Consider the following 27,970-nt stretch of genomic DNA (forward strand, 5'->3'; position numbering starts at 1 on the left):
AATGCTTTGTGTTAAAAGAAGAGCATTTGGGAAAGTTTGATGCCAAAGCTGAAGAAGGCATTTTTCTGGGTTATTCTTTGGAGTCTAAGGCCTATAGGGTTTATCTGATCAATGACGACAAGCTGATTGAAAGCATCAATGTAAGATTTGATGATACCAGACTCCCAAGTCTTCAAAAGGAAAATGAATCTGATTCTCTGGAGTTTGAGAATTTAGAAGACATCTACTTAGGAGAAGATGAACCTGAAGCTGATATAAGAGATCCTAATGCAAATGAAGGAAATGCTGATCCTGAACCATCTGGAGGAAGTATTGGCAACAATACAAATGATCATCATGATCACAGTGGTCAAAGTGGAGGATCATCAAATAGAATTAGCATCAGCTCAGGGGGAGTAAGTCAAAGTGGATCTACTAGTCATCACACTCAACACAATTATGATTTTGGTGAATCATCAAGATTGAATCTGCCAAGACAAAGGGTATGGAGTAGAGCCCATCCTGTTGAACAAATCATTGGTGATCCAGACACAGGAGTGCAGACTAGAAGAGCAACTCAGAATGAATGCAACTTTGCTGGATTTTTGTCTCAGACAGAACCAAAGAAAGTTGAAGAGGCTCTAAATGATCCAGATTGGGTATCTGCAATGCAGGAAGAACTCAATCAATTCGAAAGGCAGAAAGTATGGAAGCTGGTGCCAAGACCTAAAGGAAAATCTGTAGTTGACACCAGATGGGTTTTTAGAAACAAACTGGATGAAGATGGTATTGTTACGAGGAATAAGGCAAGACTGGTTGCAAAGGGTTATTCACAAGAAGAAGGAATTGATTATGATGAAACCTATGCTCCAGTTGCTAGGCTTGAAGCAATCAGGATGTTCTTAGCATTTGCTGCACACTCCAACTTCAAAGTATATCAGATGGATGTGAAAAGTGCATTCCTGAATGGTGATCTAGAAGAGGAAGTCTATGTTGAACAACCCCCTGGGTTTGAAGACAAAGAATTTGAAGACTTCGTATACTTTCTCTTCAAAGCTCTCTATGGCCTGAAGCAGGCCCCTCGAACCTGGTATGACACTCTTTCCAAGTTCCTACTTGAAAATGGTTTCACCAGAGGTATCATCGATAAAACTCTTTTCCATAAAAAGCATAAGGATGATATAATTCTCATACAAGTATATGTCGATGACATTATATTTGGTTCTACTAATGATCTTTTGTGCGAGAGATTTGCTAAGTTAATGCAGAGCAAGTATGAGATGAGCATGATGGGAGAATTGTCCTTCTTCCTAGGACTTCAAGTCAGTCAGAAGCCTGACGGTATTTTTATCTGCCAATCTAAATACATCAAGGATCTTCTGAAGAAATATGGAATGGAAGAAGCATCTCCTGCCAAAACCCCTATGCCAACTGCTGTCAAACTTGATCAGGACAAATCTGGTAAGTCAGTTGACATCACGAAGTATCGAGGTATGATTGGCTCTCTCTTATACTTAACTGCTAGTAGACCAGATATCATGTTCGCAACTTGTTTATGTGCTAGATTCCAGGCTGATCCTAAAGAGTCACATCTTATAGCTGTTAAGCGTATTTTTAGGTATCTTAAGGGAACCCCCAATCTAGGGATTTGGTACCCTAAAGATACAGGTTTTAATCTGGTTGGCTATACAGATTCTGACTTTGCAGGATGTAAGATTGATAGGAAAAGTACTTCAGGAAGCTGTCAGTTTCTTGGACGAAGGTTGGTGTCATGGTATAGCAAGAAGCAACACTCCGTATCTACGTCTACAGCGGAAGCTGAATACATAGCTGCTGGAAGTTGCTGTGCTCAAATCTTGTGGATGAGGACTCAACTACAAGATTATGGACTCATGTTGAATAAAATTCCGATTCTGTGTGATAACACGAGTGCCATTGCCATTGCCAACAATCCTGTTCAACACTCCAGGACAAAGCATATTGATATCAGGTATCATTTCCTTCGCGAGCATGTCATGAATGGAACAGTAGAGTTACACTTCGTACCTACTGATCAACAAATTGCAGACATCTTCACTAAACCACTAGACGAATCCACTTTCTCTAGACTGGTTGGTGAACTTGGGATGTTAAATATGTCTAATTAATTAGACAAGAAATAACTGCAATTTGTTCGTAAGTTCACAAGTTTTAAAATGTACATATTTTCAGGACTTGTGAATTTACAAAGAGCATCCAGTATTTTACATAATTATCTGATAATTAGTTTTAATTATTTGCCATGATTTATATGATTTACATGATTTTATGTGATTATGTGATTAATTGCTAAGTGGTAGATATTTAGAATTAATTTTCTTAAATTATTTAAGTGCTTATATTCAATTAATGAATATTAGTGTTTATTTAATTCAATTTTTAATTATATTTGATTAATGGATTTGAAGCAATTCAAATTATCTTAAGTTGACCATTAATTAAATCTTAATTAAAATACTTGCAGCATAATTAACTAAATAGTGGTTGACTAATTTTAATTTAGTTCAACTTTATTTAGTTTAATTGTGATTAATTCAAGTTATTTATTAAATTATTTTGTTTCGATCAAAATAATTCAATAAACAAACTTGATTTGTGTGTTTGTACTGAACCCAGGCGCAAGGTTTGACCAAGTCAAAACTTGCGCCCAGGATCAGTCAGTGGCTTGGGTGGAATGTTATGACTTAGAAATTAAACCAAGTACTCTTCTACACTGTATGATTGAAGCGCAAACTTTGACCGAGTCAAAGTTTGCGCCTCAAGCATATATACCTGTAGGTTTAGTATCTCTGTTAATTTCTAAGTACAAACTTGCGCCTCTATACAGTCACATGTATAGAGGGCAGTTTAGTCATTTCCTTTGTTGCGCCTTTGCCATGCCCTGTGTACACAATGAGGGGCAAGTTGGTCTTTAACCAACTTGCGCCTCCCGTTATCTGTGGATATATATACACGCACTTGTTGTTTTTCTTCCGTTTATTCACAAATACACACGCATATACACACGCAGCCAAACCCTCTTCTTTATTCACAAACAGCCGAGTTCTTGAAACTTCAATCAAACAAAACACCGACGAACTCTTGCCCATTTTTGATTATAAGACCAGTTTTGGATTCCCCGTGTCAAGAGCTTTCCATACATACCTGTTTCAACACGATCCGTAGCAGTTTTTCGAAAGGGTTTTTCGAAACCTTTAGACTTCTTGGACTGTTTTGTACGTGATTTTTGCTTCGATAATTTTCGAAACCGATACCATTATTCTTAGAATTTCAAGGAAAACAACATACTTTAATTTCATCAAAATCTGAAATTCTTGGAATTAGGGTTTTTCGGAGCGTTATTAATTAATTATTTTCGTGACATAAGTTGAAATTTGTTCGTTATTATTCGTGAAACGAAATTTATAATCATTTTTAATTTTAATTAAAAATGGCTGCAAATTTTGAGATTCCGAAAACAAATTTCACTATTGTTGAAAATAATAATTTAATTACGCAAGCGAATTATCGACGCTGGGTTCGTTACTTGTCAGAATTTTCATTTGCTAGATTTGCTATGACAGAATCAGTTTATCTTAACAAATCTCTTCTTCGAGATTTTCTGTCTTCTATTTCTGTTGTAAATGAAGGACAGGTATTTGGACTCAAGTGTGTCATTCAGGGACGAACACTGATGATTACTGAACAAACCCTGAACACTGCACTCCAATTGCCAACTGACAACTTTGAGGCTGTTCCAGACAAGGCTGAACGAACGAATTTCTTCTTTGCTATTCACTGCCAGAGGGAAAATGGTGATCTTCCAAGCAAAATGTACGTGAAGCATTTACCTCGAGAATGGAATTTCTTCTTTAATTCCATTTCTCATGTATTTGCACCAAAGACTGGAGGGTTCCATGGCATCACAACCTTCAACCAGGAGATTGGAATTGCAATAGCTCAGAATTCAAGGATAAATCTGGGACACTTGATCATGGGAGCTTTTCAGGACTCCCTAAGGAAAAACAGGAACATACTACTCTATCCTAGGTTCTTCCAGATTGTACTAAATCAACTGTTGACTCCTGCTGAGAGAGCTGTCTATCCCAATATAGACAATGTTATCTGCTCTTTCATGACTACCAGGGTCATCTCTATGCTGGAAAACCATCAGAACTACACCAACAATGAAGATGTGGTTCTTCCGGAGGCAATGCAAGAATTCCTGAACAATCCAAATGTGCCTCCACCCCACATTCAAAATGTTGCTAATCCAGTGGTTCAAGAAGAGGAGGCCCCTGAAACTCAAAGTACTGAAGTCCCTGAGTCATCTCATCAAGCTGATATCCCTGAGACTCAAACTTCACAACTAGAAGAAGAGGTGATAGTGGAAGATGCACAGACATCCTCAGATGACAATGCTCAATCTGAAGGAGAGGATTCACTGCAAGACAACTCTACTGATTCTGAAGATGAAGTGGATACTCCTGTTCAAACCAATACAGCTGCACCTTCTAATGATGTGATGGTGGATGTTGATGAGCTTTTCTCCAACACTTACAATCCACTGCTGCAGTCAGGTATCCCTTCTGACTCTGACAACTTGTCTTTTAGTGCACCTGATTGGATTCAGAATCTTTTGGATTCCAATCAGCTTTCACCTCCTATCACAAGTGCCAATGAATTTGAAAACCCACAAATTCATAACCAAGGCACCACTTCACAAACACTTGAAGCAGAAACTACTCTACCCCTCAGCCAACCAAGTCTTATTTCTGAGAGAGAGGGAGAAAGTGCCTTAAGTGCACCACACAAGGAGATCGTTTCTGAAACTGCAGCTCTGTCTCCTAGTCAAGAAAGGAGAATAGAACCTGAGACAACTGCAGATATGTCTATTTCTTCACCACCTCAGCCAAATATTACTTCAATGCACAGTGAGGTTGCACACACAATAGAAGAATTGACGGTTGCTAACACTTTGTCGTCCATGTCAGGGATAGACACTGTTGTTACTGATCCTATTCAGGGTCAAATGCCTTCACAGGCTTCTGGGGGAAACTTGGATGAAATGCCACATTCTACATCCTTGTCTACCCCCCTGGGAGGAACATTCCCAGATCCTTCAAAGGACTCTTCACCTCTCGAAGGTGAACGGCAATCTGTTTCTGAGCCCTTCGTATCAGGAAGTGTGCCAGTTACAGAGGACTTGTCACAAAGTCTTTCGCCGTCAAAGGCAGTTGTGGGAAACCAGGGTGCTTCGCCAATTCAAGGATCACATCCTTCGAGCCCTGTGTCTACCCACCCTGAGATTCCAACTCAGGATCCATCAAAGGACTCACTACATTCAAGTAGTTGGCAACTTGTTTCTAATGACTCAGATTCATCTGACGAGGAAACTGAGGACGAAGGCTCACGAACCTTCATTGCACCTTCTGTGACCTCTCTAGAAGAGGCTCAGAAGATTTCTTCTGCAGGTACATCTAAGGATGCTGGAATGACTTTGAGTGAGAGGGAAACACCAACAGAACTTGCTATACAGAAACCCTTTGACCCACTGAGTGTTCTAGCTTTGAGTGAAATGAGAGAAACACCTACAGAACGCACAAGTGAGAACCCTACAGCTCAACCTACACCACTTCCAACTGTATCTGTGACAGAATTTGAAGCTCTGAAATTCAAAGTTCAACACTTAGAAGCTGAGAATCTTGTTCTACGGGAGGAGTTGGTAGAAATCAAATCAACAATGGAACAAAGGTTTGCTGCCCTGGAGGCTAAGTTGCTGGCATCTCAACCTTCCAGAGAGGATTACTCAACTGAGGGGGAGAGAGCAGCAGAAAAAGCAAAAGGAAAGAGGGTGATAACAGGGGTGTCTGAAGAACTGATTGATTCTGCTCTTAGGCATCAATTCAGTTACACTCATGATGAATACATCCCTGAGTTTGTTGATGATAGAATAATAAGGATGGTTGGTGCTGAGAATGATGATCTGGAAGAAGGAGAAATCCCAGATGCTGAAGTCTTTGCTGATGAACTTGCATATCACAATGACATCTTTCCTGCTGAAGAGTTTGAAATTGCAAATCCACAAGACATTGCTGATGTTGCTAGGGATTATGCTGAGCAAAGGAAAGCAAGGGAAAAGTTAGAAAACCAAAGACGGATTCGTAGGGAAAGGAGACTTGCCAACTTACATAAAGATGGAGCTGAATGGGATGCTGCTAGATCTGTGTTTGACTTTCCAGAGGTCACTCAAGATAATGATGATGACGAAGTAAAAGATATCTTTGACTCCTTCAGGAACAACTACAAGGATTTACATGATTATCACGAGGTGTTGAATGATATCATTTCTACTGTGTCTGTTGCTGTTCTTCCCAGGAGAGGATGGATGGTGAACATATCATTTGAGCTACAGAGAGAAGGCCATGGACTCAAGCATGTGTCAAGTCAGTTTCTCAGAGATCTTTCTTTAACTGAGCTGTTTGTGGTAAGAAACAAGATCATCTCAACCGGCAGAAAACATAATGAAATATTCAGAGATATGGTGGAAGAATGGATCACTGATATTGGAGTTGAAATTCATGACAAGCCCTCAGTTATTAAGTACTTCAAGGATGGTATGATTCAGAGTATAGGACTCACTGATGAAGCACTATCAACATACAATCCTCGTATACTGAAATATCTGGAAGCTCAAGTCAGGGAGAAGTGCTCAAGGACTAGCAAGGGAAGACTAACTGCTGAACTGCTATATGCCTATCGTCTGAACTTTGCTGCTCTGAGAGAATTAGACTTATCAGCCATCAATCGTCAACCACCATATCCACTGTCTCCACTAGACCCTGAAGTTCCTGAAAATCCAAATGCACCTGTTGTTACTTACAATCCTACATCTGTAATATTCAAGAAGAAGAAAGACTCTGAAGTCACTGCTATACCACTCACAGAGATTGGGAAACTCAATTCCAAAAGAATCACTCGTGCAGTTGCAGCTGTTAAGTGGTCAGTGGTAAAGGAAGACAAGAGTGTGCTCAAAGATTTGGTTGATCTTCTGGAGATAAGAAAAGCTGTAGAGACTGTCCACAACACTTCTAGAGTTCGTGCTCATCCATCAAGGATCATTATGAAAATTGAAGGAATGGAGATGAATGTCACTTTTAAGAAGTTGAAGAAGATGGTTCACCTGCAAACTTTAGAGAAGATGAAGAAAAATCTAGAGCAACCTCCACCTGAGAATACACTGGAGCAAGTGGCACTGAGTACCATTACAGCAAGGATTGAAGAGATTGAAAACAAGCTCACTCAGAAGAAAGTAGAGGAAGCTGCAAAGAGAAAAGCTGAGCAGAAGCTGATTAATGCAAGAGCCAAGAAACCAAGGAAAGATTAGTTCAGGCTAGAGGAACAATGGCTGCTTGTATTTACTTTTGATTTCTGGAAAATGTAAGATATAATCCAGACTGTACTTAGTATTATTTCCTGTTTAAAATAGTATGCTTTTTCATTGTGTCAGTTGAGTTATCCTCTTAAAGGATTTGCTTGTCGAACTCTAACAATCAAATAGGGGGAGATTGTAAAGCATAATGTAACGTAAATGTAATTACGATAACTCAACACAACAAAAGACAGGAAACAATACGTAAGTATGATACAGGAATCTACAGGTTGGAGATTCGATACGAACAGACAAAGACAATCAAGATATCTGAGACGAGCATCCATCCACTGAAAGAAGTTCATTAATATGTTCAAGCCTCAGTGAAGAATAAAGTTCTATGTGTTTCTGCTATCAAGATTGCCTGAAGATCACGTATCAAAGACCAGAAGATTCCAGTATATTTAATTTGATTATTTATAATCAAATTTATCGAAGCAACATCTAACCAGGAATGAATGATCAAGTAAATTATCAAGCAAAGGATTCAAGGAATTATTTCAGTTCGAGTCGTTCGTGAACCAGACCAGTGCACAGGACGTCAGGACATACGAAAGTATTCAGTGGATTCGATCATCGAATTAATTGATCAAGTTAATCGAGCTGCTCCAGAATATTGCCAAGGAACTCATTATACATATATATATAGATAAATATATATATATATTAATTGTGAATTACTTGAATAAAATTAATTCAAGTAATTAATTAACACAATTAATTATGTATATATTTATATATATATAAGTGAGACATGTTTGGAAATCCAAGGGAAATTGTCTAAGTACAATACTGGGAGGAGCCAGTGTTTGTTGAAGCGCAAACTTTGACTAAAGTCAAAGTCTGCGCCTCAATAACCCTTCACTACTTAGATTTTCTAAGTGTTCAAACACAGTGTACAGTGGGAGGGATTGATCAAGCGCCAAGTTTGACTGAAAGTCAAAACTTGCGCTTGATGTCTTCGTTGAAGAATAATGGCCAAGTAAAGATAACTGTATTCACTCAGGAGCGCAACATTTGACCAGAAAGTCAAATGTTGCGCCTCCTATCCATACACTCAGGAGCGCAACTTCCCCTCACACTTGGATTATTTCTAAGTGAAAGCAACACTGTGAAAGAAGGTTCAAAGCGCAACTGTTGACCATCCTTGGGCGCCAACTTTGACCACAGTGGAGAAGAACATACATTTGGGCGCAACTTTCATATATATATATGTACTTATATATATGTATATGAAAGTGGCGCCACTCCTTATATATTCTGAGTTAGTTTTATTTTTAGAAAACGAATCCGTCCAGGACGAACTCAAGTCGTTCAGGACGAACTCGTTAACCATGGTTAGTTGTTGGAAAGTCTATAAATAGGGCTCTGTGTTTTCATTTGAAAACAACTACACACTTTGTAAGTGCACACACTATACACGTTCTCGAGAGTTAAATTAGAAGATCGTATTTATCGAGAGTTTGTATTAGAGTGATTGTAGTCTCTGCAGCCGACACTTGTGTTGGAATTTGTAGCACCCGAGGATTATTTCTAATACAAGAATATTCCCCGACTTGCTGGAGTTATTTATTTACGATTGATTTAACATGGACTGAAACAAAGATTATCCGCAATTAAATTAAATCGAAGGAATTGGTACGACGTATTCAACCCCCCCCCTTCTACGTCTGATTGGACCTAACATCACACAACACTATTTCAGTTCCATCAGTTATTGAAATGTTATTGACACAATGGTTTCAATTAGGTACCCATTTGATTATATAACATCACGCAATGGTTATTTTTGCGATATTTTAGGTAACTTGTTGTTTGAATGAGTATGGTACAATGGCTCTTTTTTCTCTTAAAGACCATTATCTGTGAATCTGTAATTTTTTTACAAATTGAATTAATATCTCATACATACCACCTGCACAAACCTAAAACTAAATTCAATCCATTCACAAATCCACCTGACTGGAAATAAAACAAATCTATAAACAAGTCAAACCACAAATTAGCAATTTTTTTATCCATCAATTACGCAACCAAACCAACTAAAATAAAAACAACGACCATAAACTATATGGCGTTCAAGATTCATCATACTTAAACTACAAGTTCAACAAACCAAATATTCAGGCATTCAAACCAACATCAAGTAGCCACATCCAAATTTACATAACAATTCACCAACTACATAAACTTAAAGTTGCACTTCCCTGAATAGTTCAAAAGCGAATAGTTCAAAAGCAAAGAAACTGATCTAAAACCTAAGTGGCATGGCGTTTCATAAAGTACTTTGCAAAATCAATCCGGATCTCGTTGATTTCATCAGCGGTATAAACTAACTTTGACCGACGCATCCACTGAAAAAGCATGAATTTTTTTTGTTAAGTCACATAATTTATGATACAAGAGTAAATACATATTTGGTCAGAAAATTCAAAGAAATTAAAGTACTCACCTTAGTAACAAACTCAAGCTCCTTATCATGAACAATTTCTTTCATGTATCGCATAACAAACAGCCCACAATCCTTGGTCCCGGTCTGCACGGGAACTCCCTGAAAATTGTAACAAAATTTTAGTTACAATTTCATATACGGCATAAATGAAACATGATGAGAATGAAACTGATGAGAATGAAACTGTACCGCCATGTTCTCCCATAATATTTTCTTCTTGAAAACCTTATTCAGATCCTCCTTGTACAACTTAATGGCACTGTAATGAAAATAATATATATATATATATATATATATATATATATATATATATATATATATATATATATATATCATTAAATACACATAACACGATAAAGTTTGGTGTGACAAGCTTTACAAGTGAAGACTGAATACTATAAGGGGACTTACTTGTCGACAACATCAACCCATTCACCATTTGCAATTCGACGTTTAAGAGGGTCCATGTAGTAGACTATCTCTGCATCCGGATTTACCACAGACAACGTCCAGTGGTTCCTATCAAAACATATCATTATTACTAAAATAAAAACAAAGCAGTAAATTTCTTAAAATCAACAAATCAGTAAATTGTCACAAATTATGACACTCATTGCAACAACTTGCAATTAACAATTGTATTAAAATATAAAAGTTAAAATTTTCGTAAAAATTCAACTCAGAAATTGCAAGAGATATTAATGGTTTTTAAATGATATAATAAATATTCTCTCGTCTTTAAATTTGTATATCAAACTTTCATGTTCAATTAATATACTACATGTGCGATTAAGTTGAATATCTAAAATTCAACTTTAGTAAGGCATGTTATCATTAAGCTAGAATCTTAAATTCAAATATTTTATTTAAGTTAAATCTTAAATTATCGTAACCAATCAACTTAAAAAATGAAACCTGCAGTTATTATTAAAAATTCTAGCAAATTGTCTGAAAACGTGATGAAACCATATTCACCCTTCTATTAAAATTTAGAACCTAAATTACGGTAAAAAATTCAACTTACATTTTAAAAGAAATATTATCAGGTTTAAACTCAAAAATTAACTCTTGCATTTAAATTCTAACTTAAATTCTCGTAAAAAATTAACTTAAAATGGTAAGACATATGATCATCTTTAATACTAAAATAATAGTAAAGCAGTAGTGTAATACTCACACATCATTGTAAGGCATGAGAAAGTGTTCCCCTTTTCTCGCACCCTTAAAACGTGCAGCTAGTGCATTCGACCTCTGCGTTGCAGTACCGCATCCAGTGGCACCAATCGTACACAGATCAACGAAGCTTATCATGCTCGACATCTTATTCTTTTTCACGTAGTCATTTAAAAAGCTACATACATTATTAAGCAATAGTGAGTAAAGATTCACATTTTAATTGTAGGACAATCCACGAAAAATTAAAAAAAAATTGTTTACAAGGAAACTTACTGAATGTAAAGGCAGATTACAGACCCTGCCATTTCACCTCCAGAGCAGACTGCATGTATGTCTGATAAGAATATGCTCTGCTTTCTTGTCAAGCCAAATGCTTCTTTGCTCAACTGAAAAGAAATAGTCCGGCCATCACTCAACGAATCTTTTGCCCATGTCCACAAGCGATTCAATGCAGATGGATAATTTGGACCCATGTCCACAACAAGCTCTGGTTCAACATATTCATCAATTAACTTGCTTGACTTCTTTATTTTCTTGGCAAGACCTTTCTTGGCTCTCTGAAAAATGCATGTCAAAAGACTAAGAAATAAAGATACAAATAAACACATACTTCTACTAAACATAATGCAAAAACCTTTCTGACCTTTGGAGCAGAAAAAACCTGGTTAAGGCTATTGTTTCCCACAGTTATGAGGTCTTTTGGCCACGCAATAAAAGTTCCCATGGCTTCTTGTACAGAAACAATTTCATCACCAATGGGGAAGGGAATCTTTGCGTTGCCTTGAATGACTTGAGTGATTGACACTCTTGCATTTGCTTCTCCAAGTTTGACTCCATGGATAGTCTGTTCACGTCCATCAAGAACAGGGACTTCATGCATCTTTGCAAAAGCAACAATGTTGCTCAATGATCCTATGGCCAATTTGCAGTCAGAACTACCTGAACCATCCACTTTCATTTAGGACACTAGCTCATTTGGCTTCTTTCTCGGCTTAATTGCGTGTCTGGCATCTGAAAGACCCTGTCAACATAAGACAAGACCTTATCTGCATTAACATCAACACTAAAATAATAATCATAACCCACCACCGATCTCTTAACTCACATTTTCACTATTGGCAAGTAATAACCTACCTGGACATCCTGCATTTCCTAACATTTTCACTGCTGATGTTCTACTGTCATTCTAATTTTCTTATACTTGTTCATTAATTTGGTTTCTTATTAATATCAGATGGATAGGTCATGGTTACGAGCTGATAGAAGAACGAAAGAGTTTCAAAGAGGCGTTAATGATTTATTGTTGTTTGCATATGGAAATGGGTATACCGAAGAAAAGATTAGTTGTCCCTGCACAAGGTGCGCACATAGTAAATCATGGAAAGCTCAAACAGTTAAACATCATCTTTTTCAATACGGTATCGATCAAACTTATACACGTTGGATATGGCACGGGGAGTCAAATTTAGTAGAAAGTCCTGTACCGACTGAAACAGGAAGTACTTCAGAATCTATTAATCAATTTTCCACAGGAATGGATATACCTGAGGACCATGAAGATGATATTTCTTCAGATTATTCAGATTTTGTCAACCATGTTAAAGGTGAACATCAGCCACTTTATCCCGGATGTGAGAGTTACACTAAGTTAAAAGCTTTAGTTAAGTTGTACAATTTGAAAGCGAAGCATGGTATGTCTGATGCATGCTTCTCTGATGTTCTACTACTAATTGGGTCTATGCTCCCGGAAGGAAACAATATTCCTTCTTCCTTCACTGAAGCGAAAAAAACCTTATGTTCATTAGGAATGGGGTATGAAAAGATACACGCATGTCCGAATGATTGTTTATTATACCGTGGTGAGAGAGATGAGGATGAGACTACATGTCGTATATGTAAGGCCTCTAGATGGAAAGTGAATCGGAAAGGAGAGGAACTGGAAGGGGTACCTGCTAAGGTTTTATGGTATTTTCCGTTGATACCGAGATTAAGAAATTTATTCAGTACACTGCACATTGCAAAAGAAATGACTTGGCATGACACTGGGCGACAAAAGGATGGTAAAATGAGGCATCCAGCTGACTCAAAAACATGGAAGGATGTCGACCAAAACTGGCCCGATTTTGCATCAGAGACCAGGAACCTTCGACTAGCTTTATCTGCTGATGGTTTCAATCCCTTTCATGGAAACCGTACTGATCACTCAACCTGGCCTGTTTTGCTATCAATTTACAACCTTCCTCCCTGGCTTTGTATGAAGAGAAGATATATTATGCTCTGTTTATTGATATCAGGACCAATTGAATCAGGAAATGATATCGACGTGTACCTTCAACCACTTATAGAAGATTTACAAGAGTTGTGGCGAGGGAAACAAGTGTACGACGCATATAAGGAAGAATCTTTCATACTTAGGGGCATTTTATTATGGACAATAAGTGATTATCCAGCCTTAGGGAACTTGTCGGGAAACGTCGTTAAAGGTTATAATGCTTGTACTGTATGCATTGATCAAACAAAAGCTACCAGGCTTGTTAATTACCGCAAGACGGTGGTCATGAGGCATCGGAGGTGGTTGCCCCGTCATCATCCATATAGAAAGCAAAAATCAGCTTTTGATAACACTATAGAGAAGGAGGGGTGCTCCTATTCCATTAACTGGAGAGCAAGTTTTTCAAAGAGTACAACATCTGAGGAGTCATGTCTTTGGTAAGACACAACGCCCACTTCGATGGAAGAAAGGTGAAGCTCGACCCATATGGAAGAAGGTTTCTATATTCTTCCAACTCGAGTATTGGAAGTTTTTTCCAGTCAGGCATGTCCTCGATGTGATGCACATCGAGAAAAATATATGTGAAGCTTTGATTGGAACTTTGCTAAATATTCCGGGAAAGACAAAAGATCGGGAGTCCGTCCGTCTTGACATGGCTGAAATGGGAATAAGAACAGAGTTGAGGCCAAAAACTCCCGGAAAGAAAGAGAAGGTGCCGTTGGCGTCATGGAACTTATCACATGCTGAAAAAAAAACTGTTTGCTCATCCTTTCTTAAAATGAAGTTACCGGATGGATTTTGTTCAAATATCAAGAATCTGGTAAATATGGAAAAATTACGACTTGTTGGAATGAAATCACATGATTGTCACACGATATTGCATCATTTGCTTCCAATTTCCATTCGATCAGTACTGCAAAAAGAAGTCAGGTGCACAATTATTAAGTTTTGTCTCTTCTTCAAGGCAATTTGTAGTAAAGTCATCGATATAGATAAATTGGAAAAAATCCAATCTCAGTTGGTGGAAACATTATGCCAGCTTGAAAAACACTTCCCTCCCTCCTTCTTTGATGTGATGATCCATCTCTCAATTCATCTCGTGAGAGAGGTTAAGCTTTGCGGGCCAATATTCCTACGTTGGATGTATCCTTTCGAAAGATACATGAAGACGTTTAAGGGATATGTACGGAATCCAGCTCATCCTGAAGGATGTATTGCCGAGGCATATGTTGCCGAAGAGGCCGTCGAGTGTTTGGTAAATTTTGAAGAAGCTACCATTGGATTGCCGCGAAATCCTAGGCAAGAGCAGAATGATGGCAGGCCCTTATCTGGTGCAACTATGATAAAGCCAATCAATCACGACTTGCACCTAGCACACTTGTGTTTTTTGCAAAACAGTAATGACATAAGGCCATATTTTGAGTAAGCAGTTATTGAAATATGTGTGTGCGCTATTTCCTTATTTTGTGCATTTTGATTAATATATAATATCCGTGGATTTTACTGGCAGGGAGCATATGGCATCTTTGATGACGAGATTCAAACACCATGAAAATGATGAAGTCTGGCTAAAAAATAAGCAAAATGATACATTCCCCACATGGTTCAGGAAAAAGGTATGATTTTTATTTTGTTTTAACATTATATGTAGGCCTAATTAATATGCTCACAATAATTAGTCATACTCAAAGATGCTAATTTAACAAATCTAGAACTCTATCAGTTTCTACATATTTCAAATTAGTAATTAGTAATTTTCCTTGGATGCAGATTACATTTTTGATACATTAAAAAGAGAATGATTATCACACAAGAGAAGAATGCAGAAAAATACCTCTCTCAATCTTTATTTTCTAGTTTTACCCTAATAAAAGACTTGTTATTTTACATGTTGTCTCTGTACTTTCATTTCTGTTTCCTGTGTGTTATTTTTACATTTTTCAAACTTTCCCTTATACCTGTGTGTTATTTTTACATTTTTCAAACTTTCCTTTATACCTGTGTGTTATTTTTACATTTCTGTTTCCTATGTGGTAAACAAATTTAATTCAAAAACATTTACAATGTAAACTGTGAAAGCTAAGGCTATATCAGCAAGCCTGTTGTGGCTATATCAGGGGCAAGGCCAATTAAATAGAGTATAGTAGGATTATTTTAAAAGTCCACACACAAATTGATGCTTAATTCAATAGAGTAATACAACAGTCCTATAGTTTAGTCAAAACATGAAAAGCAGCAGTGGCATAATATGCATTTGAAGCTATGAATAAAAGTTTCACTGACAAGTAGTATGGTATAAGCTTATATTGCATTAATCTCTTTAAAGTTAAATTTGTACTTTATCAAAAGAATTTATATAATTACATTTTGAAACACCATATAAAATTGAAACCATAGTATTTCACTCCCTAGTAATATGAAATAATTAGTTTTAAACAATTTTTTTTTGGACAGATTGAATCAGAATTGTTGGACGAACACAATACTATAACTGACGAGATAAGGTGGATGGCAGAAGGCCCGAACAAGATTGTGCCTACATTTAGCGTATATAAAATCAATGGTGTTACTTATAGCACGAAGGAGCGTGATGATAAACGGCAAGTTCAGTGCAGTGGTGTTTGTGTGGTTGCAGATACAATGCTTGTGCAGGGTAAGGATAAGAATATTGAACATACTTCGTACACCTACTACGGAGTTATAACAGGTATCTGGGAGTTAGACTATAACAACTTTCGAGTTCCTGTATTTCTTTGTAATTGGGTAGATATGAACAAAGGGGTTAAGGTAGATAACATGGGATTTACACTAGTGAATTTAAATAAATTAGGCTTTATAAATGATCCTTTTGTTCTAGGTAAACATGTTAAGCAAGTATGTTACATTGAGGATCCTCTTGAAAAAAATTGGTCTGTTGTGTTGAAATTACCGGAAAAGAACTACTATGACCACTGTGATGACGAAAATGATGGATCGGTAGAAATAGAACTTGAGAATGAGTTACATGTGCCAACGTTCCCGAATGATGACGAACATGACGAGGAAAAAGCTAGTTATATGAGGGACGAAGAAGAATGGATCCAACTTTCATGATGGTAATAAATTACATTTGTTTTGAATTTGAAGAAGAGTATACATGTTTGCCTTTTATTACTATTTATCCACAATAATTTCTTCTTAATTTCTTAAATGATTCTATTTGTTGAATTATAAATTTTTCAGTTAATATGTGTCATTACGATTACTCTGCCCTGTATTAATTGGTTTCAAGTAATTATACTACGTATACATTAATGGTGTCATGAACCGTGTTCCTTTAATATTTGTTAATGTTTAAATTTTTATTTTTATTTCAGTGAATGATCCAATTTTTTAGCCTCATTTGAAACTACTTATTAAGAGCAAGAAAATTTAGGTCATTTAATGATGATGGAACCTGCAGGGTTTACTGATGATGTTGATCAAGGTGAGATGATGTTGATCAAGAAATTTTAACAGTTGAGCCAATTTGAGTGGACACATACCACTGTTTGATCGCATTCTTGTTTTCCTAGTTGGTGCTTTGTATTCCATTGTAATACGCTACTCTGCCAACATACATGTTATGTTTTGTGTAGGCAGTAGGTTTAGTTTGTTTATTTCTCGATTCATGGATTAACTTGTAAATTTGACAGCATAATTTAGTTTGTTGGATGAATGCAATGTCCATTATTTACTCTCTTTAAAATAATGCAACAGCAGTATTTAGTTTGTTGGATGATTTATTGTTTGTAAATTTCATGGTTGGATGGTTTTGGATTGGTTTTTTGGGGCATTGATATGTACAGGTAAAATTTTTTTTATTGCCATTACTCAATAGACAACGGTTACTCTCAAAATCTGTAAAACAGTCTTCTAAATACTGTGTTCAGACAACGGTTCTATAGACTGGTTGTTTGAACCAAATTTACAGAACAGTACTAATAACCATTGTCTATATGAGCTTTCCATTTAATACTATTTAACAATGGTATGCAAAAACCATTGTTTGATGAATAACCAGACAACTATTATAATAAACACTTGTTTGAATTACACAACATAAAGGCCAAAACTGTTGTCTCATACTACAAAAACTTAGTTTATTAACAACGGGTTTTAAGTGTTGTGGTTAAAGAGATTTTACAAAAGTGCATTTTTAAACGGTTGTCTAACTTGGTAATAGAACATCCAACAAACAACACTTTCAAAAAACAGCTATAACTGTTGTTATAGAACCTATCAGACAACAGTTTTTCATGTCAAAGAAATCCACCATTGTCTGTCAATTTCGGACAACGGTTTTTTTTTTCACCGTTGTTTAAGAGGTGTTGTCTGATAGCAAAATCCTTGTAGTGATATAGAAAAACAACTATGCATACCTTTGAAGTAAAACTTAATCTTGTGTCAGCGATAATTTCTTTCATGTAACGCATGACTACGTAACCGCATTCATGGCCACCAGGTTGTTTGGGAGATCCCTATTTGAAAAATTAAAATTACACCTCAATTAAACTACTTATTAACTATAACTATGTACTCAAATGATGAAGTGTAAAAGTACTTACACTTAAAAACTTTGCCTTAGCTGGCTTGTTGCTCCTACCAGTTTCAGAATTAAACGTCTTAATCGCGCTGCATATACAATGTACACGGTTTCAGAATTGACGTTTTATTTCCATCAAAATGTTAATTAAGAAAAATAAAAAATTACCTTGATAACACTTTTTCAAGCTCTGGAAATTGTGTTGGGTGAGGGAGCGGATTGAGAATATATATTTCGCCTTCCCAAATAATAGTCAGAATCCAATGCATACTGTTTTCATCAAAAATTATAAACATTTTATAGCAGATGTTTCTTATACAGGTTTTTAATATAAGTAAAATTTAATAAACAACTTACTTCTGATTGTGTGGCCAAAAGAACAGCCGATCCGGGTTACCCTCTTTCAACCGTTCAACAATGTATTTTTCAAAATTGGCATTTAAGTGATAAGTGGATCCCGGGTCAATAAATGCAAATGTCTCCGCCAGTGTTTGTTGTTCAGAGATCTCATTATGCAGGTGCCTACGAAAAAGAGTGCAAACATTAGAACTACGAACAACTAGCAAATTAACAGAAAAAGAAAAAGAAAAATAGAAAATTAACAGAAAAAGAAAACTTACGCCATGTAAGCTGCAAGTACAGCTTGTCCTAGCATTTTAAACTCCAACAATGACAAAATATTCTCATCTATCAAGTAAACTGTCTTTTCATGTCCAAACACATCCGGATCGCATACAATCTTTATCGAAACGCCTGTATTTTTCATCCAGATTGTTGCGTGTTTGTACAATAAATTAAAGCCTTTCGGCACCTTTGGACTTGGCTTCACACTAATGAACTGCGACTTAATTTTCTGCAACTGATCATTCTGATTTTTTTGTGCACTTGGCCGCAACCTTTCTTTCTTCTTAACCTGTAGATAATCAAACCATAAAAAATGTCAAGTATACACATCACATATATATTCCTACTACGAATCAAAATTCAACATCTCAAACAAAGAATTCACATACCACTGCAGTTGTGTAGCTGATTAATTCCTCGGGCCATGCTACAAAAGAGCCAAGTGCATCGCGGACTGTCACCATTTCACCACGTATCGGCACCGGAAGCAAGGCATCTGGTTTGATGAGGCCGTCGACAGAAACACACTTATGGTCATCTGGAATATCAATTCCATGAAATTTTTCTCTATCCACGCTAGGATACACCATACCAAATGCAACTTTATTTTCTTTCTTGTCCACAGATAATTCACAAGATCTTTGCCCCTACAATACGTAAATGACCAAATTAAAATATTAAGGCAAAACGAATTTATAAATTCAGGAAATTATTTAATTAAATACAAAAAATTCAGGAAATTATACCGAAACTGCAGGAGGTGTAGGCTTAGGTTGATCATACATGACACACTCCTCATCATCATCCACATTTGCCTTTTCAAGCTGTGGACTTTCCTTTTCAGGCTGGGAACTTGCCTTTTCAGGCTGCTTTGGGGACTGAGGACCAACACTTGAAGCAAACATTGCCTTTAACTAAGCAATCTCTGCCTCAAGAGCCTGCATCTTTTTCTCCGTCTTTTCATCCCTTTGCCGATCACGGGCCATCAACTCTCCTTTTGTGATTCGAATTTTTTTCTCTCTCGGCAGCTTAAAGTATTGTTTTGGGGTTATGTACCCTCCAACAGCCCGGACCCTTCCGGAATGCTCTTGACTCTCCAAAGCTGTGGTAAGAACATCTTCAGCTCCATAGAACTCTAATTCACCGGCCTTTTTCTTTTCCAACAAATCATCCTATTGACATAAAAGAAACAGAATTGGTCAAGAAATCAAGAAATTTATATTTTAATTATAATTGATGGCCCTACTAGCTAGTATGCAAATATAATTTAGAAAGCTTACAATTTTTTTGCATACAACAGCAAATTCATCATCGACCTCTGAAACCTCATCGACCTCTTTAACCTCTTCAACCTCATCGACCTCTTTAACCTCTTCGACCTCTTCGTCAATTTTTCGCTTACGAGCCATTTTCCATAAAATGGCTCTACCAGGTTCGACACCTGGCTCTAACTTGCCTTTTTTGATCTGTTAAATTGCATTTTCCATAAAAAATTGTTGTTAAAATCCATGATAATTGTGCAGAGATAAAAGTGTTCTTACTTCATCTTCTTTTAAACCTATATAACCCTTCCTGGACAAGCGGTGATGATACTTTCTTTGAGAAACCCTGTTGCTTTGTGCTTCATGGATTTTCTAAGAACAACATTAGCAAATTACATGTCATATATGTGCAAAATAGTAAAGTGAACAGAAAATTGAGTAGCAAAATTAAGAGTGCAACAAATTATACCGTCCAGGCAGAATTTGTCCTCTGTTTCACAAATCGCTTCCAGGTGGACTTGCTAACATAAGCATATCTCCTTGGTGGCTTACTCAACTTTTTCTTGTCTCCAACAAATGGCAGCACAAACTTCCTCGTCAAATCAGTTTTAAATTGTCGCCATTTCGAGCCAGCAGACTTTAAGACAATGTCCTCACAATGTGGACCTATTTTAAATGTCGACTGGAAAATACACAAATAAGATATGAATTTTAATATTACGTTAAAAATATGAATACAGAAATGCATTATTACAAACGAAAGCATTATTACAAAGTACCTTAATATCCATCCAAATCTTCGCTTTTAATTCAGGATCAACCTTGGGCCAACTCTCAATATCGATTGGAACTGTAGTCCTGGCCAACATACCGATGTAGGACTGCAATCGGGCCCTTGTTTCCCCGTTAGGCATTCCATACTCATCACAAGTGACTTTAGACTTTTTCCCATGAGACTTCTTCACAATTACTTTGTACATTGCGCATACCCCGCGCTTACCTCCAGATTTTTTTACAACTGTCCCAGTCGTGTTAACAGTTGGTTTCTCTGATCCAGCTTGTTGAGGTTCCGATGCCTGCACTTCTTGGTTTTCTTGAATTTGTGATCCTGTGATCTCATTCTCCAGCAGTTTAGTGTCTCCACTTGCATTACCAGCCTTCTATGTTTTCTTTTGCTTTTTAGGTGCCATGTTTCAATCTGCACAAATAACACACACATTATAAGTCCACAGTAACTCAATAAAATGCCAAATTCAAACAATATGCATATTTTAAACAATATGCAAAATTCAATCACAACTATAATGTAAAATGCAGAGAAAATTCAAACAATTACAATGCAAACAATTCAAACAAGTACATATTGTTAAATTTAACAGCTACAATTCAAATAAGTACATATTGCTAAATTTAACAAGTACAATTCAAACAAGTACATATTGCTATATTGCAGATGACTATATTGCTAAATATATAGACACCTATCACTGCTTAACCCAAATCCCCTCTACATTTTCTCTTTTATTACTAACAGTTGCATCAACACTAATAGTAGGGTCACATATCGGGATATGGCAACAGAACGGGGGAGGATTCCACGATATCTCCTCTCGAACATCTTCGTCATACAGGGCATGATAATCTCTAGTTGTCGATGATAACACAACTGACCAATGAGCATCACATGGATCCTCAACATAAAATACTTGGTTGACTTGGTCAACAGAGACATATTTGTCCTTCTTGTGGCCTGGTCGATTGAAGTTCACGAGTGTAAAGCCAAGATCATCGGACTTGATACCTCTGTCATTTGATGCCCATGTACACAAAAATAAAGGGGCCTTGAATGCGTGGTAGTCTAACTCCCATATTTCTTCTATAATGCCATAAAATGTTAAATCACCCTCTATAGGATTTATATCCTTGGCACTGGACACTTGGACTGTCCTAACAACTAATGACACGCCGCTGTTTTGAACTACCCTAGCATTATCTCGCTCCTTTGTGTGGTATCGGACCCCGTCAACCACATAGCCTTCATAAGTCAACACTGAATAAGATGGTTTTCCTGCCAACCATCTTATTGTTTCTGAAATGGCTTTCCCATCACTGATTTCTGTACTCACCTGCACATAAAGTCATAAGGACTATAAGTTGATATCAAGTAAAGCACAAATTGAAGAAAATTGAAATATAATAGGAGAAGAATGTCACCCAACTGTCTGTTGAAACCAGTCTGCAAATTGTCGATTGTGCTCTCCCAATAGCCATTGTGCACCCTTCTTTTTTCCTTCGTAAATTCTTTCCAAATATTCCTTATGCAACCTGATCATAATTACATTAAATAAGAATAAACCATTATAAAAAGGGACTACTACAGGACTTATAAGAAATACTACGTATAAATAATTTATTTACTTAATATATGCTTCCACTTCAATATTATTAAGGAGGACTGTGAGATGTGCCTCATCTTGTTCCTTTTCTGCCACCGACTTCATTGTCACGCCACCAACTGGACCAGAAAAATTTTCATCTTTGTCAAGACCAGCAGTTCTGCTACTCTCGGTAAAGAACCCCGTGCAAAATTCAATTGATTCTTCTTTAATATAACCTTCAGCTATACAACTTTCCGGATAAAATCGGTTCCGTACATAACTCTTCAATATTTTATTAAATCGTTCAAATGGAAACATCCACCTATAAAAAACCGGGCCACATAAACGCAATTCCCTCACTAAGTGGACTGTTAGATGTATCATAACATCAAAAAATGATGGAGGGAATATTTTTTCCAACTCGCACAAGGTCAGAATCACATCTGATTGGAGTTTACTCAATCTGGACACATCTACGACTTTGTTGCACAAAGAGTTGAAGAAAAAGCATAATCTGATTATACTTACCCTTACATTTTTCGGAAGCACGGAACGAATACAAACCGGTAGTAACTGTTGGAGGAGGACATGACAATCATGGGACTTCAGCCCATACAACTTCAAATCATATTGGACAATGATCCCAACATTATTTTTTTTTCTTTTCTAGACAAAGTAAAAGGGGCAGGAGGTAAGTATGTCCTCTTTTCTCCTATTTCAGGAGCTAAATCAGGCCTTACACCCATCTCAACCATATCAAGACGAGAGGCAACGCTGTCCTTAGTCTTGAATTTCAGGTTAAGTAGTGTCCCAATTATGTTATCACACACGTTCTTCTCGATGTGCATAACATCTAAACAATGACGAACGTGGTGAAACTTCCAATATTCTAACTCAAAAAAAAATTGATTTTTTCTTCCATGCATACTCCACCTTTTTCGACTTTCCCCCTTTCCCAAAACTGAATTCAAGTTTTTGTTGTTGCGCCAACACTTCTTCTCCGCTGAGTGGCTCAGGTGCATCATCAAGTTCTTGTTCTCCATCAAAAGCCATTCGCTGCCTCCTATAAGGATGATGACTGTCTAAATATCGACGATGACCTAGGTAACACATTTTCCTACTATGATTTAAATATTTAGCCACAGTTTGATCACCACAGATTGGACAAGCCATATAACCCTTATTTATGCAGCCTGACAGATTTGCGTATCCCGGGAAATCATTCACTGTCCACATTAGAACTGCCTTAAGAGTGAAGTAGGATTTACTATGTGCATCATAAACATTTGGTTCACCCTCCTCCCATAATTTTTTTAAATCATCGATTAATGGCTGTAGATATATGTCAATATTATTTCCAGGCTCGTGCGGGCCGGAAATCAATGTTGTTAACATCATAAACTTCCTCTTCATGCATAACCATGGAGGAAGATTATATGTTACTAACATAACTGGCCAACAGCTATACCGATTGTTTAATCCATTATTATATGGATTTATACCATCTGCCGCTAATCCTAAGCGTATATTTATGTCCTCACTTCCAAATTCAGGCCACCTACTATCAACATTTCTCCAAGAAGGGGAATCAGATGGATGACGCATCTTTCCATCTTTAGATCGATTATTCGCATGCCAACTCATTAATTTGGCAGTATCAGCAGATTTAAAAAGCCGTTTGAATCTGGGGATTATCGGAAAATACCACATAACTCTCGCTGGAACGTTAATCCTAACTTTACCGTCTTTTCCAATTTTCCAGCGAGAAATTTGGCACTTTGGACACTCATCTAAAGACTCGAGAACTGGACCCCTGTATAATACACAGTCATTTGGACAAGCATGGAATTTAACATACTCAAGTCCTAAATCAGTCAAGGTTTTCTTCGCTTCATACATATTTGGCGGAAGAACATTACCTTTAGGAAGAAACGAGCCAACAGATTCAAGAAGATCAGTGAAGGCCTTATCACTAACTCCAAACCTAGCCTTCCAATTATGTAATTTCAAGACCGACTCTAGTTTGGTGCACTCACTTCCCTCAAAAAGAGGTTGTTCCGCATCGGAAACAAACCTCATAAAGTCATCTGATTCATTATCGCATTCTCCATCATTATAGGCTGCTTCACATACTTTAACCGTTTCGCTAACGTGTGTTGGAATTTTAGCAGGGCAAGAACTACCCGCATGTGAGTTAATAAAGTTACCAACCTCTTCCCCATGCCAAATCCAATCCAAATACCCTAAACTAAACCCAGATTCATATAGATGACCCCTGATTGCATTGACAGATGTTTTTTTGAAGTTAGCACAACGTGAACAGGGGCAACGTATCTTCTTTGGGTTTTTAGCATTTTCCTCCGCAAAAATCAAGAAATTTTCTACACCAATTTCATACTGTAAGGAATCTCTATCTGCCTTTATCCAAGACTTGTCCATTTGAAACCACCTGGTATGTCACTAAAATTCAGACCTAATTTTATGATTAAATATTATTATGTATATCTTATGACCTATATTTCATTTAGCCTACATCAACCAAACTTACAACATATAAACAACAGGAACAACATACATTCATTTAATCAAATGCACATATGATTTAACCCCACACTATACAAACTGCAACAACTATAAACAACATATAAACACAGGAACAACAACCACAATCCTGTAATACATGGTAACTATCCACAAACTTATCCTAAAAACATATAAACAAGTAACAAATAACAACCAGAACTAGGGTTTTTGACAAAATAAATAAATACAAAAAATAAATACCAATTAGCTTAAATAAAGCCACAACCAGAACCCAGTATCAATTAACAAAACAAATAACAAAATCAGGGTTTCAATTTCATAAAACCCTCAATTTTAAGAACTCTGATTTTGATTTACAAAACTATAGGGCCTCAAGTTATAAGCAGAAGAGAAGAGACAAACCTTGAAACAGAGAGAGAGAGCTGAGCAGAGAGAGCTGAGAGAGCGGCGGAGAGAGAGCTGAGCGGAGCTCGGCGGAGAGAGAGCTGCGAGCGGAGGTGGAGAGTGGCGAGAGAGAGCTGAGAGCGGAGGAGGTGGTGAGCGGAGCTGAGAGCGGAGGTGGAGAGAGGAGGAGCGGCGCAGAGATCGTCGAGAGAGAGTCGAGAGAGAGAGGTGTGAGCTGAGAGAGAGTCGAGAGAGAGAGGTGTTTTTCTATTTTTAGTTTTTAGTTTTTAGGTTTTAGTTTGTCTGAATGTATGTGTTAGAGGGAAAGAAAAAACATTAAGGAGGGAATTTTCAGCTAAGGGGGGAAAAAATTGGGAGGCCGCACGCTTAATTTTAATATTTGAACTTAAGACATCAGTTTCGAAATCTGCGATGTTTTAAAACTATATGGACATCAAATAAAATATGGACGATGTCTATGATACTTTAGACATCAGTGGCCGAAGTGACCGATGTCTCATGTGTGATGTTTATTAACAGTTTTCTTGTAGTGCCATTAAGTAAACCACTAAGATCGTGAACTGCAGATTTTAGATCTTTTACGGAGATTCCCGTTTTTAAGATATGCTTCTCCCCGTTCGAAGTCCAACCAACCAAAGCAGGAAGTGAGTCAACACCTAACTTCTTCACCATTGGATCTGATGTATCATGAACCTATAACATATTTGAATATCAATTAAGCACCAGAAAGAGGAGTAAAAAGAAAACAGCCTGTAATAACCACAACCACTATAAACAAACTAACAAGTAACTAGTCTTTACTTCTTTCAAGCTTAAAATACATGATTCTCAATATCTACATAAAGTATTAATAAAAACTATAATCTTTATTGTAGGCAAAAAGGGTGCCATTATGCGGACTTTGTAGGCTTTAAAAATTACGAGTCATGGTAGGTTCCAATCAGGACCTGTCATAGACTATTGGAAACTATACATTACATCAGTGCCTTGATAGGCTCCTCAAAACAAGGATTAAAATCATACATATCTTGACTAATACAGGAAATCTATATTTTAGGTAACTGCCTTTGAATCAATTATACAATATGGTACGACTAATAATTATTTGCCCACACTGCTTTCCAACACCCTTGTACCTAATCTGATAGAGAGTGTTGCAGCACCAGTAATTCACTTGTGATCTATGAGGAGTAGGAATAATATTCACGTACATACATTTAATACAAAATGAATAGGTTCACAAGGAATAGAGCTTACTAGATATCAAGACCAAAAATTTGTATGAGGTTTGAAATACATTTGGTTGACACTGATATCAACATGTTTAAATGAACTAAGAGTACACCATACTTACCTATAACTTGAACTTGGAAAATAATATAATGACAAGTATAAATTAATTATAATATCACTTACCAGTTAACTGTGTGGACTGATATATTAAAATGTCACACACTCAATGGTACTGAGTAAAATTTCAGCAGGGGCTCCTTCCCAATTTGTGTCACTTACACATGTATGCTATTAGCAATCCTTCAGGCCATTTGGGAAGGGAAGGTAGTGCTAGCTACGCTTCCCAGAAGTTTGAAACACAAGGTAAGCAAAATAATCAATCTAGCAGCCATATAATCAGAATTTACAAAGAGCACTTTAAAATGATATAGTCAAAGTGAAAACTTAACTTAATTTTGTTTATATAATACCTGGTATTCTTCTCAATTCATCACTAGTGCTTCTACTTCAATATCATTCCTGTAAACAACAAAGTGAAATATTTATCAATAATAATAAGTAAAAGATGAGCTCATGACAAAGAGGAAAACAAGGGATCTAAATTTAGCAGAGAAAACAAGAGTGAATAGTTAGCACTGCCTACTTTTGGCTTATATGTTGTCTCCTTTGCTTCACATAGACTTTCATATTTACATATAGTATTTACAGAAGCAGTAACATTTGGCAAGCATAATATAAAACACACACATTCGTGGTGTGGGAACAATTATCGCCCATTCATACTCAATATGCAATTGATTAAAAAAATATAAATTGAGAATCTAGGGTTTGGACCTGCAAAAGCAGAATGAAGATGCGAATCAAATTCTTATTCTCCTTTAGCTGCTTCAGAGAATCAACACACTCCACTTACAAAGCAAGCCGAAAACAACTGTTAGTATGTAAAACAAATCCTAATCACAAACAAAAAGAGGATAAAGAGAAGAGAGACATCGAGAGAGAAGAGAAGAAAGACCCGGGCAGAGAAGAGAGACAGCGAGAGAGATTATTGGAGAGAGAGAGAAGAGAATAGAGCTTCTCTGGTGTACTGTGTTCACCTTCGACATACTAATCGGAGATGTAGAAGAAGAAAGATACAAAGAGAGGAAAGGGGAAACCAAAATTTGAGTTTAACGCCAGAGGGGGAAACGAAAATTTGGGATTGCTGGGGGACCAAAAATTATGTGGGGAAAATAAAATGGCTTGTCTCCAAAGCTGAGATACCAAATTGAATTATAAATAATAAAAATATTACTCCCTCTGTCCCTCTCATTTCTTTTCTGTTACTATTTTGAGATGTCCCTCTCATTTCTTTACGTTACTATAAATAGTAAGTTTTTCTCATCATTACACCCACTATCTTCCCCGACTATCTCATATTTAACAATAAAAACTACTATTACACCCACTACTTTCCTCCACTATCTCAAATCTATTATTAAATATTGATAGGTCCCACCACTTTATCCACTTTTCATCTAACTTTACTCATTTTCCATACATTGTCTTGGTCTCCGTGTCCCCCTCCAATGTAAACAATTGAGGGGGACGGAGGGAGTATATTTTAATATATTGTGAAGTTGAATTATTGA

General features: G+C 36.8%; 3 protein-coding genes and 1 long non-coding RNA gene across 4 annotated transcripts; 2 read left to right on the plus strand and 2 right to left on the minus strand.

The window, feature by feature from the left end:
* Positions 1–10,204: 10,204 nt before the first annotated feature.
* On the minus strand, positions 10,205–18,797 carry LOC108203822 (uncharacterized). Its single transcript, XM_064083938.1, has 8 exons — positions 18,251–18,797; positions 18,062–18,163; positions 17,916–17,982; positions 17,730–17,828; positions 11,701–12,078; positions 11,331–11,614; positions 11,059–11,232; positions 10,205–10,400 (listed from the first exon to the last, which is right to left on the minus strand). The coding sequence occupies exons 5-8, from the start codon at positions 12,013–12,015 to the stop codon at positions 10,289–10,291; spliced, it is 885 nt and encodes a 294-aa protein (XP_063940008.1). The 5' UTR covers positions 12,016–12,078; positions 17,730–17,828; positions 17,916–17,982; positions 18,062–18,163; positions 18,251–18,797; the 3' UTR covers positions 10,205–10,288.
* On the plus strand, positions 12,292–13,770 carry LOC108203824 (uncharacterized). Its single transcript, XM_017373015.2, has one exon. It carries the CDS (start codon positions 12,292–12,294, stop codon positions 13,768–13,770), a length of 1,479 nt encoding a protein of 492 aa, XP_017228504.2.
* Positions 13,993–16,811, plus strand: LOC135149230 (uncharacterized). The gene is made up of 5 exons (XM_064084270.1): positions 13,993–14,751; positions 14,840–14,945; positions 15,784–15,982; positions 16,187–16,424; positions 16,772–16,811. Exons 1-4 carry the CDS (start codon positions 14,108–14,110, stop codon positions 16,420–16,422), a joined length of 1,185 nt encoding a protein of 394 aa, XP_063940340.1. The 5' UTR covers positions 13,993–14,107; the 3' UTR covers positions 16,423–16,424; positions 16,772–16,811.
* A 7,342-nt stretch (positions 18,798–26,139) lies between the features above and the next one.
* LOC108203831 (uncharacterized) lies at positions 26,140–27,295 on the minus strand. The gene is made up of 3 exons (XR_001803554.2): positions 27,174–27,295; positions 26,810–26,858; positions 26,140–26,673 (listed from the first exon to the last, which is right to left on the minus strand). It is a non-coding gene; the product is annotated as an uncharacterized LOC108203831 (long non-coding RNA).
* Positions 27,296–27,970: the final 675 nt, after the last annotated feature.

This window comes from Daucus carota, chromosome 9 (genome assembly GCF_001625215.2).
Source record: "Daucus carota subsp. sativus chromosome 9, DH1 v3.0, whole genome shotgun sequence".
Classification (NCBI taxonomy): Eukaryota; Viridiplantae; Streptophyta; class Magnoliopsida; order Apiales; family Apiaceae; genus Daucus; species Daucus carota.